The sequence below is a fragment of the Mauremys reevesii genome, linkage group 1 (assembly GCF_016161935.1).
Source record: "Mauremys reevesii isolate NIE-2019 linkage group 1, ASM1616193v1, whole genome shotgun sequence".
Classification (NCBI taxonomy): Eukaryota; Metazoa; Chordata; order Testudines; family Geoemydidae; genus Mauremys; species Mauremys reevesii.
The window spans coordinates 184,763,727-184,783,743 of NC_052623.1; the positions used below are offsets into that span (position 1 = coordinate 184,763,727).

Consider the following 20,017-nt stretch of genomic DNA (forward strand, 5'->3'; position numbering starts at 1 on the left):
TAGAACAAGATCCAATGGCTAGAAGCTGAAGCTAGACAGATTCAAACTGGAAATAAAGCACAATTTTTCAACAGTGAAGATCATTAACTGTGGGAACAGTCATCAAGGGTTGCGGTGGATCCATCACTGGCCATTTTAAAAAAGATTGTACGTCTTCTAAAAAAAAGATATACTCTAATTCCATCAAGAATTAATTCAGGGAGGTCCGAATAGATGATGCAGTGGTCCCTTCTGGCTCTGTAATCTATGAATCTCTTCAAGCCATATTCATTTTTCTGCTTGGACTTTCCACAATTGATATTTTTAGGGTGCAATTTAAATCTGCAAATCAGACATTCCACTCTGTTTACTAACCTCCTACTTACCCTGCATCACTTTCGCACAAGAGGAATGAAGACTAAAGAGAAACCATCTCCAGTTTCCCAGTTACAGTAGATTCTTCCCATTACTTTTCAAATATTTTAAACTAGTTTACATTAGTTGTTTTAATTACAGCTACTAGAAGGCCCATTCTGCCATCCTATAACAGAGTTATATCCTACTCCAAAAATATTCCCACTGAATGCAGCATCTTCCATTTGATGAGCAAGTGATATGGAGATTGGCTTTCATATAGAGAATATACCTATTAAAAAAACTAGCACTTTGTATATTTTCTTGGACTGGATATCATGCTTTTAGTTTTATTTTATATACAAAGTATGGATAAGAAATCCACCTAACACTGGTTAGGCCAGAGGAGCTGGTCCATGCATCAGGGGGCTGTGCAGGTCAGGCGAAGGCACAAAGGTGGCTTTCAAGAACGCTTACATGTCTCTGATCCCAAGACCAGATGGGGCACAGTTTGAGCCTGTCACAGATGCCATTCTTTCACCCCAATCTGATTAACAGCAATTGTGTGAAACTGTAGACTTAACACATCTATTGCAGCCTCTATCAGCTGCTCTATCCAAGACACTACATTTGAGATCCTTTGATCCTAACAGCAGCATTAGAGAATGCACTGTTTGGGAAGATCAATTTCAACTTTAACCAGGTTGGAATAGTTTTAAGTTCTGAATAAGCATAGTTAAGCTACATGCACCAAAAAAGCATCAGAGCTAGAAAAGGAGCTAACCTATAATTTTTTGCAAACAAAGTTCATTTAAAAATAAGTTTCTAGTCTTAGTGTTTGTTAATATTGGCAGTGTTATTTTCACAAACAATACTGCCTGCCTTCCTAAGTCAGAACACAGACAGCTCAGTGCTTCTCTTGGATCCAGCTACAGCTGAAATTAACAAGACTGAGTGTTTGAATAAGTCTACACTGCAGCTGGGAGCCCGCTTCCCAGTGCAGGTACACATGCCCACACCAGCTCTGCTTGAGCTAGCATGCTAGAAATAGCAGTGTAGCTGGGAGTAGCATGTGCGGCAGCTCAGGCTAACCACTGGATATAAAGCCACCTGATCCCCTGGAAATATACTCTGGCAGCTAGCCTGAGACTCCACCAGTGCTATCCCTGGCTACCCTGCTATTTTTAGCCCAAGCAAAGCTAGCACGTGTCTACTTGCACTGGGAAGCAGGCTCCCAACTGCAGTCTAGACATACCTTTGGGGAGACTGGATTACAGCTAAAACAATGGCCCTTAAAAATCTCTTCTTCTGCTGCTGCAAAGAGAGAAAGAGTGAGTGTGTGTGTGATGCTTTAAACATTTTACACAACAAACTACATTTTTTGCACTTGACATGATTTTTTTTCCCCTCTAATCAATATGTATATAAAGAAATGTATGCTGGTGTTTAAGGCAAGGTTTTAAAAGTGCAAGTGAGCTGATGGGATAGCATAAAGATTGGACCCCTTCTGTAGAAATGTGGAAAATATAAAAAGACACTACGATTACAAGACAGGATGAGAGCAAGTAGATGTGGAAGGTGTGAGAGAAGAGGATGAGTAAATGGGTATTAACTTTGAGAGGTAGGGGGCAGCTTTTGGAAACTAAGCTGTCAATTTTAAGAGTGCTGTAGAATGCAAAACAGTATGATCCCACTTTGTAATTCAAAAGTAGCAAAGTGGAAACATTCTTGACTCCTTGAACTAGAACAAGAATTTAGAAAGACAGTTGGAAGTGATCTGCAGTAGTGAAATTAGGCTATGATTAAAGTCCTGATCTTACCTCTTTTCCACACATTCAGACTTCTGTAATTGCTGAGACCCCACTGACTTCTACAAGGGTCATGTCATGCAAAGTCAGCTGCAAAATCAGGGCCGATGTCAGTTCTAGTATATTCGGGTAAAGATTAATTATTTGAATTCGGGTAGTGACTATACCAGGGGTGGCCAACTTGAGCCTGAGAAGGAGCCAGAATTTACCAAAGAGCCACAGTAATACATCAGCAGCCCCTCATCAGCTCTCCCCGCCCCTCCACCCAGTGCCTCTCACCCATCAGCAGCCTGGTGGTCAGCACTTTCCCCTCCCTCCCTGCACCTCCGAATGAGCTGTTTCATGGCATGCAGGAGGAAGTGTGAGTGCACAGCAGGCTCAGGGGAAGGGGTGAAGTGGGGGCAGGGCCCATGGCAGAGCCAGGGGTTGAGCAGTGAGCACCCCCTGGCACATTGGAAAGTTGGCACCTCTAGCTCCAGCCCCAGTCGGTGCCTATACAAGGAGCAGCATATTAACTTCTGAAGAGCCGCATGTGGTTCTGAAGCCACATGTTACCACCTCGGACTATACCTTAACTGCTTGTCTTGTTCCTCCTTCCCCTGTGTACTCTTATTTTTAGAATCAGCAGACACTAAGCACATCTTCACTGAGGAATTAACTTGGGTGATCAGCAGCCTAGTGAGCCCAGTCCAGCTGTAAGTAGCCACAGCTGATTTACTATATCTTCATACTGAATATTCATCCGTGCATGTCACTAGGACTTCTGGGGACATATCCCATGTTTCTTAGCACTGAAGTAAGATGAGCTATTCTCATCCTTTCCCAGTATATTGTGGAAGAGTTTACCTGTCCCTCTGGGTATACAAAGGGAATTGTGGGACAGCATCAGTTACAGGGCAAGCTGTACCTTGGACCCTTCACAATTCCTTTCGAATGCACCCTCAGGTGACAGGCTTTTCTCTTCTCTCAAGGATGGAACCTTGCACTTCAGCCACTCTTAGACTGAATCTCTGGGCTACAGTCCCCATTTCCCAACCATGTTAATATGAAGGGCCCAGCTGCATTTTGCACCTGCCAGAGACATCCCTTTGGGAGCCTGGGACCAGCAGCTGATTAAAAGGTCTCAAAACAGATTATTCAAAACAAAAAACATATTGTGTATTGCTTATTCACCCGAAGGAAAGTATCAGAAAAGAGGGTTAACAAAACAGAAGGCCTACATAGGCTGGATCTTGTCTAAAATTTATCATTTCCCTGATATGGCAATCTTGGGCAAGCCTACCTTTACAGACTTATTGCACAGAGCCTGTATTACAGGTCAATCTCTGACTCTCCTTGAGCAGCTATACAGACCACTGAAAACTACCCTCCCTATTATTCATTAGCATTACAAACATCTTGGGAATGGAGGTTGTTCGTAACTCTGAACAAAGAACATTATGGTGTTCTTTTTTAAAAATTATAACAGAACATTGACTTTATAGAGCTTTGAAACTTTACTATGCAGAAGAAAAATGCTGCTTTTAACCATCTTAATTTAAATGAAACAAGCAAAACAAGTTTCCTTATCTTGTAAAATCTTTTTTTTTTAAACTTTCTATTCCCGTTAGACGATAGAGCATCATATAATGGGTCACGGGCATGGTATGGGGTGGAAGGTACAATGTACTCCACATCTGATCTAAAGATCGTCCAATACCTGAGAATGCATTCTAGCGATCATGAAAAATCAATTAAAAAGTTCTGTACAGTAGACTGGCCTCAATATCAACTAGAGGACCAGGAAAGGTGGCCACTGGAAGGATCACTTAATTGTAACACGATCCTTCAATTACTCCTGTTTTGTCAGCGAAGGGGTAGCTTCTGAAGCTGTTTGTATGGACAGCTCTTGTAAAAATCCCCCACCATATGTCCCAGAGCCGCACCGGGAGGACAATTTTGTTCCTGTTCTTCCCTGTCTGGTGGAGTGCAAGAATTCAAAAGCAGGTTAGGGACAGTTCAGGGACAGAGGAGAATCAAGGGGGAGCTCAGAGTAGTGTTCCCTCATCTTCAGAGAAATCAGGCAGCCTCACTCCCTGTGTGCAGCCTCCAGCCAGCCTTTCGCAAACTCGGCCAGGGACTGCTTTTCAAACACTCCCAATATTACAGCAGCCCTCGTCCTCGCCCTTGTGGACCCCCACTAGGTCACTTAACTCCATGAGGGAGAATGTTTCTGAGACACCCCTGATATTACAAGCCCTGTTGAGAATTTATCTGGTTCCACTGGTTGCTGGGAAACATGAGATGGTTTTTATCCATACCCTATTTACAACTTTAGATTTGTTTGACTGGCAGTGCACTATGCCTCACTTATGAGGCAATCCTGAGGCAGTGGAAAAATGTTCTGCATAATCTTTTTCATTCATGTGCCCATTTGGGCAAATGTAATTGCTTGTGCTCAGTGTTCAGACGAGCACCCCTCTGACTTTTGTGCTTGACTGATTTGTGAAATTAGAAAGCATGAGAATTTATATCCTAAAACTGATCATGGAAAGGAGATGGTTAAAATGGTTTTCATGTCACAATGGATATTGCAAAGAAATTTAAAGAGCATCCAAATGGTATGCAAGGGAAAAGTTTGTCTAAAGTAGTTAGCTTTGCTACTAAAATGTTTAATGGGAAAGAAAAAAAAGCAGCAAGAGGCAAAAAACGTAAAAAAAAGTTAAAAGTAGTAGTCATTATTGTGGTGCAGAAGGACATTAAAAAAGTTGTTTGTGAATGAATCTGCATTTGTTCGTGAAAGAATCAGACACTCTGGATATGCAGTTACTAGTAGGCAGACTGTATTATTAGGGAAAGCTCTCTCCTGGGGTGAGTGCCCAAGCTGCAGAGTTAAAAGCCCTAACCGCAGCCTGCTTTTATGCTAAAGGAAAAGGGTTAATATTTATACAGACTTAAAATATGCTTTTGGGGTGTGTTATGCCACCGGGGTGCTTAACCCCTCTTCCTCACTTCTCTGCAGCCCCTGGGGTTTGTGCTCCGATAAGGTGAGCCCTAATAGAATAAGGAAATACTATCTGGTTCTAGTTGGGGGCCGGGCTCTTATCTGGTTCGGTTAACCGGTTAATGTTTTTCTGCTCTGTTCATTTGGGCGTTAGGTGTGTGGGCGGAACTGAGCCTCTCGTTTGTAATTCCTCAGGGTGGAAGCCATTGCGTGCAATGAAGCTCTGAGGTCGAATTGAGATCCTTCTGTCCCGTCCCCTGTAGTGGTCAGTGTATAGAAGTGGAAATAAACCTGGATTAAACCGTAATTCCCTCTGCTCTCTGTGTAATTCTCTTTTCTGTTTAAGTGTCAGCAGACAGATGGGTGGGTCTCTGGGTAAACCCTCTAAAGGGGTTTGGATTATATGTTAAGTAAATGGCCTTTACCCAATGGGCCATATATTTTTGCCCAGGTGGCAAGCCTCACAAGGGAGGACTCAGATAGTCTTGTGAGTAAAAATGTTTAAGGGAAAAGACCAGAAGGGGTGGGGGCTAGTTAAGAAGCCCACCCTCCTAGCTAAACTGGTAGTGGAACAAGTTGGTGCCCATGGAAGGGACGGTTCAGCAAGAAAAGCAGGATCGGGCCCAGGTGGGCAGGCAACAGACAGAGATTGGAAAACAAGTTGAAAAATTTTAAGAGTGTAGTAAAAAGAAGAAATAAGTAAGTGTAAGCATGGGGATTTCAAATACCCAGGACAATACTTAAAATAGTGATTTAAGTTGATAAAAGTGGCTGTTGGGAGATAAGCAAGTAATTTAAGGAAAAGTAAAGTTAACTCTATAGTTGCTAGAGGGAACAGCAGTTAAACCTTGTAAACATGCTAAAAAAAGTTCTTGGTGTCTTGAAATGTTTCTAAATAAATTCAGGCAAAGAAATTGCAATCTAATAATCATTTAGCTATGAACAATTTAGTTAAATTAGCTGAAAAATGTATACAGTGCTATGTAACTGAAATTTTATTAGGCTCTAAGGGCACTATAAGTAGTGATGTTTTCTTTCAGTATTTAAAAGCAGAAGTTAAAGGTAAAAAGCAAGCCAGAAAGCATCTGTATTAATGCAAATTATCTAACTAATAAGGTAGAAGCCACTGAAACCTGGGCTGCCTATGAAACACATACAAGAAAACATGGGGTAATTCCTCTGTTTTGCCTGAAGTCAATAAGGGTATTTGTATATTTTAAGCGATGATTGACTGCCCAGAAGGGTAGACCTCTGTCTTTTGTCTTTCAGATAATCAGAGAAAACTGATGCCAGCTAAACAGCATTTAACATACCATGCATTTACTGGCACAATAGAAATTATGTTTTGTGTTCTATGTCCTGGCTTGTGGTGTTTGTCTCGTGGCCAGAATTGTTGTGTTTAATATTTTTATAGGATAGTCTAGTTTAAAAATCAAACACTGCCATTGTTTCACTTCCTGTTTGCTCTTCCCAACAGTCCCTTTTGATTCAACTCCATGGAGTGCGAAAGATCAAGCAGATAATCTGAGGTACACACAATATTCATAAAAGATACACATCCCTCATTCTCCACAGGGGGAGTCCATACCCAATGATGGAAGTGCTAGCTCAGGTTGAAAGCACAAAACACATGTCAAAGATTTGCATGTGTTGATGGGAACTAGCTGAGGGACAACACCTGACTGAGAACTCAAGATAATTCTTAAAGAAGCAATGAAAGCATATCTAGAGTTAGAGACACACCCAAGGGACAGCAGTGTACAAAAAAAGGGGGACACTTCAGATACACACACACACACACACTCACTCTACACTATGCAATAATACAAATATTATCTGAAACAAAACGATAACAGAGCTTTATAGAAGGAGATGGCTTAGACAGCCTATTTCTTTAGCTGTACACTCATAAGGAATAGGAACAGCACTTGGAAGAGCCCCTATATAGAATTCACAATAAGGTTTGATTCAAGTTACCCTAAAAGCCCCACAGAACTAAAGTTTCATTTCTGTTTATTCCCAAGCCACTCTGTAGCAGAAAAATATATCCCTGTTAAACGCTTTGAGATTTTTATAGAGCTTGTGAATTAAGGCCATGATTTTCTATTTGATCCTATAACATTTTTCTTTCAGGAATAATTCTCATCTGCACTGTCTGACTGTTACTGGCATTGTTAATTTAAGTCCCAAATTTGTGGCTATTTCCCATCTCTTCTGGATGCTCATCTTGGACCCTTTAAAATCCTAATTAATCCAATATCCCTGATGCTTGATGCTACTAGGCCACTAAAATTTATTTCTGAACCTCTTAGACTTAGATGATATACTTATGGTTCACCCAAAGGCAAATGTGTTTTTCAAAATTGATAAAGCACGTGTTAACTATTTCACTACACAGCATAGTTCCATGGTAGCAGACTGGTACCAGTTTGAAGGATAAAAGCTGCGTAACTTATCTGACCATGCCGAGTGTGACGTTGCACTCTGTATGTTTATGGAAATATGCTTATAAGTGTAAAAATAACATCTGGAATATGCTTTATGCTAGATATGCCATGTCACATATCTTTACAAAGGTTATGATCTACTGAATATATTCATCCTATCTGTATGCATGTATCATTTTTACATCTGAAGTTACGAGCGTTGGCTCTATGCTTGTATTTGAAGTATTTGCTGTAGGAAACATAAGGGAAGTTTGGCCAACATATTGTTAAGGGGCTATTCAAGTAATTGGGAGTACTTAACTAACAGTGGATTTTGGGAGACACCAATACACATCTGAGCTTACCTGGGAATGTTCAAACTAACATGTAAACAATGGGGTCGACCTGCAAAAAGCTAAATCATTCATGAACATGTGACTTGCCCAGGTGGCTTAGAAGTCCATCTTGTTGCTGTGATTTTGCACAGAACAACAAAGGGGTTTCTGCCCACGAGAAAGAGAATATAAAAGGCCCCAGAAGCCTCTCCATTTTATCTTCAGCTGGCTCTAGATCCTTAGTGTATTAAGTTAGCCTTGTGTGTTCGGATTTATTTTATGTAGTAACTTTGTTCTGTCTGTTATTACTTGAAACCACTTAAATCCTACTTTTTATACTTAATAAACAAAAAAGTGATTTTTATTAATTAATCCAGAGTAAGTAATTAATATCTGGAGGAGCAAACAGTTGGGCATCTCTATCAGAGTTACAGAGGGCGGACAGTTTATGAATTTACCCTGTATAAGCTTTATACAGAGTAAAACAAACTCATTTGGGGTTTGGATTCCATTGGCAGCTGTGTGCTAGAGACAGAAGTACTTCTTAAGCTGTTTTCAGTTAAGTCTGCAACTTTGGGGGCATGGTTCAGACCCTGGGTCTGTGTTGCAGCAAGCTTGCAAGTCTGGCTCAACAAGGCAGGGTTCTGGAGGCCCAAACTGGCAGAGAAAATGGGCTCAGAGGTAGTCTCAGCACATCAAGTGACAGTCCCAAGGGGGGTCTCTGACCAAACCCGTCACACTGAACACATCCACAAACTTTGACCCCATCCCCCACCCCCAATGAACTTAAACAATTAAGGCTATCAGTGCTTCTCTATGCTTTACAGGCTTATTAGCTTTAGCCCATAAAAACATGATATCGTATCATACATTCCACAAACCAGATGGTCACCGAGAGAGAGCTATATGGTGAAATTTTCCATCAGCATTTAGTTTTGCACCATTTTCTTGTTTTATATTCATTGTAAAGATTGTGTTGTATAATCAGTATTTTCCAGTATGAGTTAATATGTTGCCTTGAGATAAAACAACAAAACATAGCACATATGCAGAGTCATATCCTATTCAATTTTTTCTCTTCTTATCAGCTGTTATTCCAACCCTCCCTTTCACTCCTCCCACACACCTTTCTCACCCTAGTTTCCTGATCACTGAGATTTCCAGTTCCATAAAGCTTTATTCCCTCCAAGTAGGTCCTATTTCTCACCCTGACTTCCCAAATTCTCTCCACTCAACTGTGCCAGCATCATCCCCCTTAAATCCCATCAACTCAATTCTCTACTTACCTTCAGCATTTCAGTCTGCAGCACACACTAAATACCTTTCCCAGAATTTTGTCACCAAAATATCCAACCAAGGGAGCTACATTCCCAGGAGAAACATCCACTAATATAGCAGCAATTTAAGTAGAAATAGATGTGCCTTCATTGTTTCAATGGCAGTTGCATAACCGTTCTCTCTTCTTGTTAGTAACATATATGGAAATGAAAACTGTGAACCACTTTATACATACTATGCTAGTTCATCCAACTACAGAGACTGCTGAATTGATTTTCTCAATCCTCTGAGCAAGGAGACAAAACAAAATCATACATCAAGAATTCAGGAGAATTGGACCATCACTATTCTCTCCCCCATGTCTTCTACTTCCAGCTTGGGTTCCACTCCCCTGCTACCCCAGACCACATTTAGGACCAAGCCAGCAAACACAGATTATCTTGATTAATGCTGCAAACAGCAGCACAAATTACAGATTGAAAGACTAGGAATTCATTCCTAAACAGCTCCACACAATAAACCGAGCTAGTGGAAAACATGTGCTCAGGAGCACGTAGTTAATAAATTGTGGAAGCTGCAAAAGCTGGTGAAATACAGAAAGTGTATGTTGGTAATAACAAAGGCAACACTTTCGGACACCAGTTTGTAACATCGTAAAATGCTATTACACTACAAGCATTAATACTGACACCTGAGCCACTTATGTGGTAAGAAGTAAAAGACTGAAAATATATACTAAATAACATAAGTCTTTAGTTTACGTAACACTCAAGTGTTAACAAAATATTTGAGATAACACACATTTCAGAAATATTTGGGTTGTCTGGAACATGTGCACCACATTATGCAATACTACAAAGTGGGGCTTCCCAAATCTTGACACTAAGGCCTTCTTAAATTCCAAAGCTTTCCAATAGGTTATCTGTACAGCTCCACGAAATTTTTTATTTTTATATTGGGGGGGGGAATTTCAAGTTATTTTGTTTTATCAGTTCTTCCAACTAGTTACCTATGTTAACAAGGCAGCCTAGTAGCCACTCTTTAACAACATAGGTAACTACAGAAGCCTGTTATTTTCAGATCTGGAACCCATCTGGATTCCCTCCGTGACTTACAGCCGCAGAGGAGATGGAGAAGAGGGGAATTATCCAACTCTGAAGCAGATCAGGAGCCTGTTCTTTCCCAGCAGTTAACCTAGTAGCCCGCACGCTACCCCTGGGAATTTCACTAGACCCTGGTGTGAAGATTTGGGAAGCTGCTTTGTTGTGACAGTGTTGAATAATGGACTGTGCATGTTCCAGATAAACCAATTCTCTCGGTGAAATGTTTTGTGTCTCACAAATATTTTGCTAATACTTATTTGAGTGCTAAATCTTTGGTTTTGTCTTCATTCACACAAAATGTTTGTGGGTTTTGTTTTGTTTTTAAAACCAATGAGATAAACAAGTTATTTACCTCATTGTTAAATCCTAAGTGGAGACAAGGTACTTGCAGCATTTATTGCAAGGCAGTTAAGAGACCTCAGCACTAACACACCTTGCAGGCAATCCATGTGACCTCACCTAGTTTACCTGACAGTAAAACTCAAGTGCTCTTGTCTCCACTGTATTTTTTACATCAGGACAGCTAAGTGTCACACTTTTGTCAGTGAAGCCACAGCCTTAAACTAGACCTGCTAATCTAGAATTTCCTCTCAAGCTAGCTAATCAAAGATAAGAACACACCTTTTTCCTAGTGAAGACAGAGCCTGAAAGAGTCAGGTCAATTTTCTAAGTAGTAAAGGGTATCTGAAGTAAACAGAAGGTGACGAGAGACTACTACAATTGGGGCTTGTCTACACTATGGAGTTTTTAGCAACAAGGCTGTGTCGCTAAAAGTCAGCGAGTGTAACGCTCTTTTGCGGTATTTTGTCAGCTGACAAAATACTTCCAGCCTCGCAAGCAGCATAAGCTTTGTTGGCAGGAGAGAGCTCCTGCCAACAAGGCCGTGTTCACACTGCCGCTTGCGTCACCAAACTTGTGTCTTTCGCCCAAACTCTATTGTAGCCCCTCTTCATCTCCACAGTGAGCTAAGCCAAAATTTAGTTTTCCTGAACTTGTCTAGGCTGGCTCAAAACACACACATCCACACAGTACGCAGTAGTATTTTAAAATCCTATTTAGTGAAGATTTCCATTTTCCCAATTTTAAACTGATTTTCCTAAAGTCACACATTACTTTGAGAAATCTCATCAACAGGTTAAAATAATTTTAAAAAAGACCATTTTTGTTAAAGCAAGCTTAGCTTACTTCGCTCAGTGCTCTCCAAGACCTTCTTTCATAATAATGACAAAACTAAGCTCTGGTGCTACAGCACAACCTACTAGAAAAACAGCACAAGATATTCCAGTGTAGATATTTTCAAAAGAGCCACAATTTTACAGCTTTAAAATTGGTCTCTTGCAAGAAGTTCCCACCAGCTCAGGAATTCAGCCAGTGCACTAACTGATGCTGCAGTTCTGACTGAAGCCACCACTAGAAGACTAGCTTTGGACTGCTGTTTAGAGTGACCAGACAGCAAGTGTGAAAAATCGGGATGGGGGTGGGGGGTACTAGGAGCCAATATAAGAAAAAGACCCCAAAAATCAAGACTGTCCCTATAAAATCGGGACATCTGATCACTACTGCTGTTCCAGCTACCACCATCAGAGGATATTGTTCTGCTTTCCCTGTCCTGCAAAGCAAGTCTCTGCTCCCCTTCCTGTGCTGAACAGCCCTGGGGGAAGGAGAGAAAGCAGAGAGCTAGCTTGGAGGCAACTCCTAACCATGGTCTCCCTCCCAGCACTAAGTGGGGATGAAAGAAGAAAAAAAATTGTTCCACCCCAGCATGACTATTGTTTCCTAGAACTGGCCTGGGGCAACATTAAAGGGGTGGGAAAGGGTAGGCAGAAGCCAGGAGCTCCTCGGCAGAAGAGGAACTGAGCAGGAGGCAGAGGGCTTTTATCTCTTTTTTTTTGTTATGCAGCCTCTCTTTGTTTGTTTGTGAAACGCGATCGATCGAGCGAAACAAACAGAGCTCCGCTGTGATCATCTCTGTAAACAACAAACAAACAAATGAGAGGCAGGCAGAGAATGTGAATGAGAACGGAGGAGGAGAGCTGAAACTGCTTATCTAAAAACCAAACACTGATCACAGCAAACAGGAGCTATCTGTACCTGGCTGTGAACGATCAAATGAGAGGCTAAACACACAGTGTTGGCTCCCTCTCTCCCCTGTCACACTACCACCCCACACCCCCTCTTTTGAAAAAAGCACGTGGCCACTTGAACCTGGGGGGAGCTGCCCATGCATGCATCACTCCCAACAGCCAACATGCAACTGCAAATGTGGCCACACACCAGCGCTGGTAGCTGTGAGTGTGGCCACACACCAGCGCTGGCCCTGCACAGCTGGATGACCAGCGCTGCAAACCGTAAGTGTAGCCATACCCTGAGGAGAGGAAGAGATAGTATCCATGTATGGGCAGGGGTAATACCCATCTGAAGTAGAAAGAGTGAGGCATCCAAAGGCCATTAGAGGGAGGAGACTGCAGAGGACAGGGCACAGAGGCAACAATACAGAGAAGGAGAAGGGCCCCACCTATCAAGCACAGATAAAAGTAGAGGCCCCACAACTTGTATACTTTTTCAAGAGGCAAACTTTATTTGTAAATGAAGGTGCAGTATTCTATAACTGAAACTTGGCATTAAAAACTCTCACCAGAGTAGTACTAAAACAAATTAAAATGTTACCACTTTTGCTCTGTATTAAATCATGCACATTCATTCACACTAATCCCGTTTTGATAACTAAGAAATCTTCAGTGCAAGTTGTTAGCTTCTGTAATATCTAGTTTGAAATAATTCTCTTACTATGGAATCTTAGCAGTAACTGCAGTACCTCAGAACTGTTTTCCTCCAAAGGTTGTCCAAAACAGAGTAATATTTCCTATCCAGAAAGCCTGACAAACATCCATCTTCTTACCCAGGCAGTTGCTACAGCCACTAGGGTGCATGGCAAGTATAGGATTGTACTGTGCCCTATAATTTCAAATGTACATTTCTTTCTGCAAATGTCTCTTCCTCCATTAACGCCTATATACAAGTGTATTTCCTCTCAGTCCACAGCCCTTCAATAAACTTCATTGTAGTTATACAAGTGGGTTTTTTTTGTTTTTTTATACTTTTTTGCATATCCAAATGAGTTTTCTAAAGTGTTAACACACAAAAAGGCCCAATTTCCATGTCAGAGAGAAACATCAGAGAAAAAGCAGTGAGTTTCAAAAGAAATTTTGTGATCACCAGTAGAAGTTGGAATGTAGCTATTATTCATGTGTTTTTGCTACTGTCATAGTCATGTTGGATAATATTTTGACAAACTTCTGAATTCTAACTACAGTATAGCTTCTACCATTACCTAACACTGATGGAGTGAATTACAGCTTTTAGCATAGACATGTCCTGTATGCCAGCCTTCCCAATTTCTATGGCATAAATTCAGATGTGAACAAAATGGGAGAGGCAGTCAACACACAGGAAAACAGAATCTAAGGCTATTAAACTTCAAAGGCGCAGCGCTTGCAGCGCAGCGTGTAGCGCAAGCGCAGCAGCAGCGCCTGGGAGAAAACTCTCCCAGCTGTGTCCACTCCACCTGGGGGAACGGGATACAGCGCTGCTGCGGGGCTCCCCCCGCTGGGGGGGCTACTCACACTGGCGCGCGCGGCGCATTTGCAGCGCTGCAGAGGGTGTGTTTTTCACACCCTGCTGCAGCTGCAAAAATGTGTAGTGTAGCCAAGCTCTCTGGCCAACATGATCTGAAGAGCTTAGAGCAGTTGGGGGGGAAGGGAATTAGGTACTTACCAGTGTGAAGTCTTTCTGCCAGGGAGAGGTAACAAATAGCTCTAGAAGAAGATAGGAGACTTAACCCATGCAGCTACTGAACCCACTGAATTAAAGCTGGTTTATTTTCCTTTTGCTTCCTAATACCAACATAATATGTTTTAAGGATCTAAGCACTATACTTGCCAGATGGTGGTATAAGAAAAGGTTTGAGAGGGAAGGTTTGCATAAAAAGTCTATGTGTTAACTGAACCAAAGCATCTCAGCAAATCTATCAAAAATAGTTTTTAATCTAAAGCAGTTTTCTGTTCAATATTTATAGTATTGCCAACTATTACAATTTAAAGCATGAGTTTCACAATATTTGATATTTTTTCCTTAAGCGTCCCAGCTGCAGGAATCCAAAGATTGCATGACGACCTCCACCTTTTTGTTTAAAAAAAAAAACACACACAAAAAAAACCCACCACCAACCACACTCCTGATTTAAGATATTTTGGTGATGTACAAACATATAGGGTTGCCAAACTCTATTTGATCTTTTATTTTTAATTTTCACTCCCAGTCACTCTTCTGTTTAGCAAGTTTCTAGCCAATTCCACTTCAAGGTTGTCAATCTAGCACAATGCTGCAATGTTTCAGTTGCAAACATTTTAAGAGAGTTTATATTTAAAAGTCAAATTTTACCCAGTATCTCTAACACTTAACAGTTGAGGATTTGAATTTACTCCAAGGAAAGCTTAACATTTTTCAGCTGGTTGATTGTTTTGAGCAGTTATTTACATCTTCCATCAAGTGGCTAGATGAATTCACAAATAAATCCAACAGTTATTTCTTATGTTGAAGACCAAATCCAAGAATTATTTCAATACTGAGTGAGGACAGCCAGCCAAGTTCAGGAAATATTCCACTAGAAATTAAATCGCCACCATGGTCCACTGGTTAGGACACCAGATTGAAACTCTTGAGACCTGGGTTCTATTCCTTCTAGATGTTTTAATAGAAACTGATATTAGCTAATAGCTGCAGAATTTCTCCCAAACCTGAATTGTTTAATCAGGTAACAATGATCTAGGACACCTATACTATGATTTTTGAAAAGCAAAGATTTAAGAAGAAATCAGATTTTATGACAAGGAAATAAGCATGGTTAAATCTGTAGTAATCTGATCAGCTTCATCCCTATTGCTATGGAAAGCCTTCTAGATACAAGAGTGAAACTCACCAGTTGCTGTCAGTTTCAAAGGGAAAGTGACAGGGCAGCAATTTAACCCTCATCCTCCATTCACAAGGAAGGAACAAAGGTGAGCAAGTGAAATTTTTCCAGTCTCCTTTTTCTTCCTCCTCCTCAGCAGCAGTATTTCATGCCTCTGCAATTCACGGCTTTCTGGAACTGCACAGTGATTTTTACAATAATTTAGATCATTTATTCCAAGTGGTCAGGCAGCAACAAGTAAATCAAATGAGATTCTTTTGTTTCCCCATGTCATAAGAACTGCAGAGACAGAGGAAAGAACTGAAAGCGACAGTGCCAGAAGGAATTTGTCTGCAAGGAATTCTCCCCTCTATCAACAGTTAGGAAGGGAGTTGGGCTCCCCCCGGCCCATGCCCTTATTCTGTTTCCCCCATTTGTACCATTGTAACACCACTTCTCTTCTGCATGTTTCCAGGGCTTGCAAAAACAGAAACTGCAAATGGGGAGGACACCAAAAACCCAAGTGCAGATATTAACATAGGATGGCCTTACAGCTCTGATGCTAAATTAGACAAGTAGTGAGCCTTAAAATAACTCCAATCTCCTCCTGCTATGATCCACTTTAACACATACTCCATATCAGTGCAACTTTTGGATTAAGATATGATCTATTTTATACATATACTTAAGTATTTGTAATTATACTTCTTATTTTCTCACTGTAACATTTTTTCTTCATTTTGCTATGTGTATCTGTGTTGGAACCATCTTGTTTTTTTGTTTTTAAGCAGAATACACATTTCACATTTAATTTTGTAGCAAGTTACCATTCATTTGACCAGAATGTAACAACATACCACAACCATAGGGAGGTCATGGATGTGATTCATCATGGACACAGGTACAAAAGAAAAAACTTCAGTGTCAATCTGAAATTGGCACACAGTGGCAAATTCATAGTGTTTGAAGACTATGGCTATAGTGCTGGGACAAAAATAGACATGTTATCCCCTACAATACACATTAAAACAGTAAATGCAGTCAGATTTCTAGCACTGATAATGAATACCCGAAGAAGTGGGTATTCACCCACGAAAGCTCATGCTGCAAAACGTCTGTTAGTCTATAGGGTGCCACAGGATTCTTTGCTGCTTTTACAGATCCAGACTAACACGGCTACCCCTCTAGCACTGATAAAGAATCACACCTGCCAATCTGTGCCTTCTAAATAGCATTGCCACCTCACCCTCTGTTCTAGGGATTAGAAATTTTACCTCATGGCATGCATGGTACATACTTACCTAAAACTAACTTTTTGTTTTTAAGACCAAGAGTGGTCTAAAAGACTGTTTTCCTTGTGCGGTGTGTATTCTTTACCTCAGTAACAAGCTCTCAAGGCAAAAAACAGTTAAACCAATGAAAACATCCTGGACTCTGCAGACTTACGCAGGATGTGGACTGATGAATAGTCTGAGTGATGCAATTTGCATATTTTGCAGTGTGTATGTACATACATTGCCACAACCTGCTGCAAGCCCCCATACAGCCATTCAAGGTCGCACAGTAAGTGACCCTTTCATTCAATTAGAAACAGATTAAATCAGAGATAGGCAAGCAAATATGCAACTCACTCACAACAGCACAAGGACTGTGTCACAACGAGGGGTGGGGCCAGAGAATGATTTAGTAGCAGTAACGCATTGAAATGCAAGTCAACTTTAAAGGCAGCTATAGGAGAGAACCAGAACCCCCCCCCCCCCGCCCGCCCGCCTCGCTGCAGTGAATGACACTTAAAAGGCACGTCTGAGCGCAGTACTGAAAACGCCGGCAGCAGCCCACAGCTGCTTGTACGGTCGCCTCTGCTCCGGCGATATAAACAAAAAGTTTCTTTACCAACGTCGCAACCCAACAACACGGTAGATTATGAAAAGGGAACGAGTGGTGAAAACGCAGGTTACTCGTCACCACCGGGATTCACTTGTTCTCCGGCATTTCCCACTGGAGAGAGAAAAACTGCTACCGAGTCAGTCTCGCTTTCCCGTGGGAGCTGCCGGCTTCGGGGGCCCAGGCGTGCGGGGCAGCGCGGGCTCACGATCCGCTGCTCGCACCGCTACGTGTGTAATGGTGATGTCTGGAAACACGTGCTGAGACCAGCCCCACCCCCGCCCCGCTGCCCACGCAAGGCCGAGCGGCGCATTGCCCCGGCCCCCGGCCAGGAGGAGCGCGGGGGCGGCGACTCAGGCCGATGTGGGCCAAGCGGGGTCACTAACGTTGCTGGGGGAGGAGCCCCCCAGTGCCCGGGGACCCAGCGCCCCACACCCGAGCACCGACTCCCAGCTGAGATGAGATCCCATCCCAGCCCCGGCCGCGGGCCCAGCCCAACCGGGGGGAGGCGGCTCGGGGGCGGGGAGGCGCCGCCCCGGAGTCCGCCTCCCGCTCCCGGGGCTGCGGGCTGGCGCGACCCCCGGGCGGGGGGGGGCTGCGGTACCTGCGCTGGAAGTCGGGCGCGAAGGGGGCCAGGTAGGGGTCCCGCGCCAGCAGCCGCGGCAGCTCCGGCACCGACACGCCCCGCGCGACAGCGGCGGCCATTTTACCCACGGCAGCGGTAGCCGGGTGCCTTGGCCCGGCCTATATACACCGGCGCGGGGGGGGGGGCACGGACACCCCGGCCCCGCCCCCAGCTGGGGGGCAAGGCCTGGACACCAGCTCCCTGCAGGGCCCCTCCCCTGGCGCGCCCGCCCCCCCTCGGTGCACCCCCCGCCCCCAGCCGTGTAAGGGGAGAAAATGCTGCTTCATGGCCCTGGGCGCGATGGCGCCGGCTGCTGCCCTGCAGCGAGCGAGCGAGTCCCGCACTGGCCGGGCCCAGGGAGTTTCCTTCTACACCCCCCGCCCATGGGCAAAGGGCGGCGGCCCCTTCCCGTCTGAGCCCCCCGCCCCCCACGGGGTCGGAGCCGAGCGTCTGAGCTCCCTGTTGCGAGCTAAGCAGCCCCCAGCCCCACTCAGCCAGAAGCCGATGCTCATTACACAGTCAATTAGGGTTGCAACCCTAGCCACGCCCCTTCCCTGAGGCCCCGCCCCTTCGCTCACTACTTTCCCCCTCCCTCCCTGACTTGCTCTCCCCCCTTCTCACTCATTTTCACTGGGCTGGGGCAGGGGTGGGGGTGACTCAGGGCTCTAACTGGGGGTGCAGGCTTTAGGGTGGGGCCAGAGATAAGGGGTCCAGGGTGTGGGAGGGGGCTTTGGGCTGGGGCAAGGGATTGGGGTGCATGAGGGGGTGAGGGCTCTGGCTGGGGGTGCAGGCTCTGGAGTGGGGGTCAGGGATTTGGAATGGGGGAGGTGGATTTGGGTTGAGGCAAGGGATTGGGGTGCAGGAGGGGGTGTAGGGGGCCAGGGATGAGGGGTTTCAGGTGCAAGAGGAGACTCTGGCTGGGGGGAGGGGGCAAGCTCCTATTGACTGTGCTTCCTGGTCAATGGGAGTGCAGAGCCAGTGCTCGAGGTAAGGGCAGCACGCTGAGCCCTGTGCACTCCCCAGCCCAGGAGCCAGACCTGCTGACCGCTTCTGGGGCACAGTATGGTGCTAAGACAGGTAGGGACTAGCCTTCCTTAGACCTGCAGGACCACTGACTGGTCTTTTACCAGGCTGGTCAGCAGTGCTGACCAGAGCTTCCAGGGTCCCTTTCTGACTGGGCAGTCTGGTTGAAAACTGGACACCTGGTCACCCTAAGTAAAATACTTAGAATCATAGAATACCAGGGTTGGAAGGGAGGTCATCTAGTCCAACCCCCTGCTCAAAGCAGGACCAATCCCCAGACAAATTTTTGCCCAAAGATCCCTAAATGTACCCTCAAGAATTAAACTCGCAACCCTACGTTTAGCAGGCCAGTGCTCAAACCACTGAGCTATCCCCCACCCTTCTTACCTACACCTGTTCCTTAAATGTTTGGTAGTGTGCTGGGCATACCAAATGCTCAGAGGCAAGCACAGTAGGTACCTGGAGAAGGAGGCCTCACTCTCTAGCCCAGGGGTGGGCAAACTTTTTGGCCCGAGGGCCACATCTGGGTATGGAAATTGTATGGCAGGCCCTGAATGCTCATGGAATTGGAGGTTGGGGTGCAGGAGCGGGTGAGAGCTCTGGGCTGGGGCCAGAAATGAGTTAAGGGTGTGAGGGGGGCTCTGGGCTGGGGCAGAGGGTTAGGGTGTGGGCTCTGAGGTGGCGATGAGGTGTTGGGGGTGCAGGAGGGTGCTCTGTGATGGGACTGAGGGGTTCGGAGGGGCATTAGGAGTGGGGCAGCAGGTTGGGGCACAGGAAGGGGTCAGGGTACAGGCTCTGGGGGGCGCTTACCTCAAGCAGCTCCCAGAAGCAGCAGCATGACCCCTCTCCAGCTCCTATGCAGAGGCGCAGCCAGGCAACTCTGCGCACTGCCCCATCCGCAGGTGCCACCCCTGCAGCTCCCATTGGCCGTGGTTCCCGGCAAATGGGAGCTGTGGGGGCGGTGCTTAGGGCGAGGCAGTGTGCGAAGCCCCCTGGCTGTCCCTATAGATAGGAGCTGGAGGGGGGACATGCCGCTGCTTCTGGGAGTAGCATGGAGCTGGGCAAGCCCAACCCTGCTCCCTGGCTGTAGCAGGGAAAGCTCTAGACCCTGGGAGCTCATGGGCTGGATTAAAACATCTGGAGGGCTGGATGCAGCCCCCAGGCCATAGTTTATCTACCCCTGCTCTAGTCCCGTCACTGGGTTACTCTAAACACTTACAGCATCTGATGAATAAGAAAAGGTTGCTTTACTAGGACTTCCATAAATAAAC

General features: G+C 44.5%; 1 protein-coding gene across 2 annotated transcripts in view; it reads right to left on the minus strand.

Annotated features, from left to right (window-relative positions):
* Positions 1-17,844, minus strand: part of GBE1 (1,4-alpha-glucan branching enzyme 1) — a 298,040-nt gene extending 280,196 nt beyond the window's left edge. The window contains exon 1 of one of the 2 annotated variants that reach the window (XM_039535439.1): positions 17,703-17,844. In XM_039535439.1, coding sequence (XP_039391373.1) covers positions 17,703-17,803 — 101 coding nt within the window. In that variant the 5' untranslated portion in view covers positions 17,804-17,844. Of the gene's footprint in view, positions 1-15,244; positions 15,413-17,702 lie in introns of those variants that run through there. The other variant, XM_039535447.1, reaches the window with a different exon arrangement.
* Positions 17,845-20,017: the final 2,173 nt, after the last annotated feature.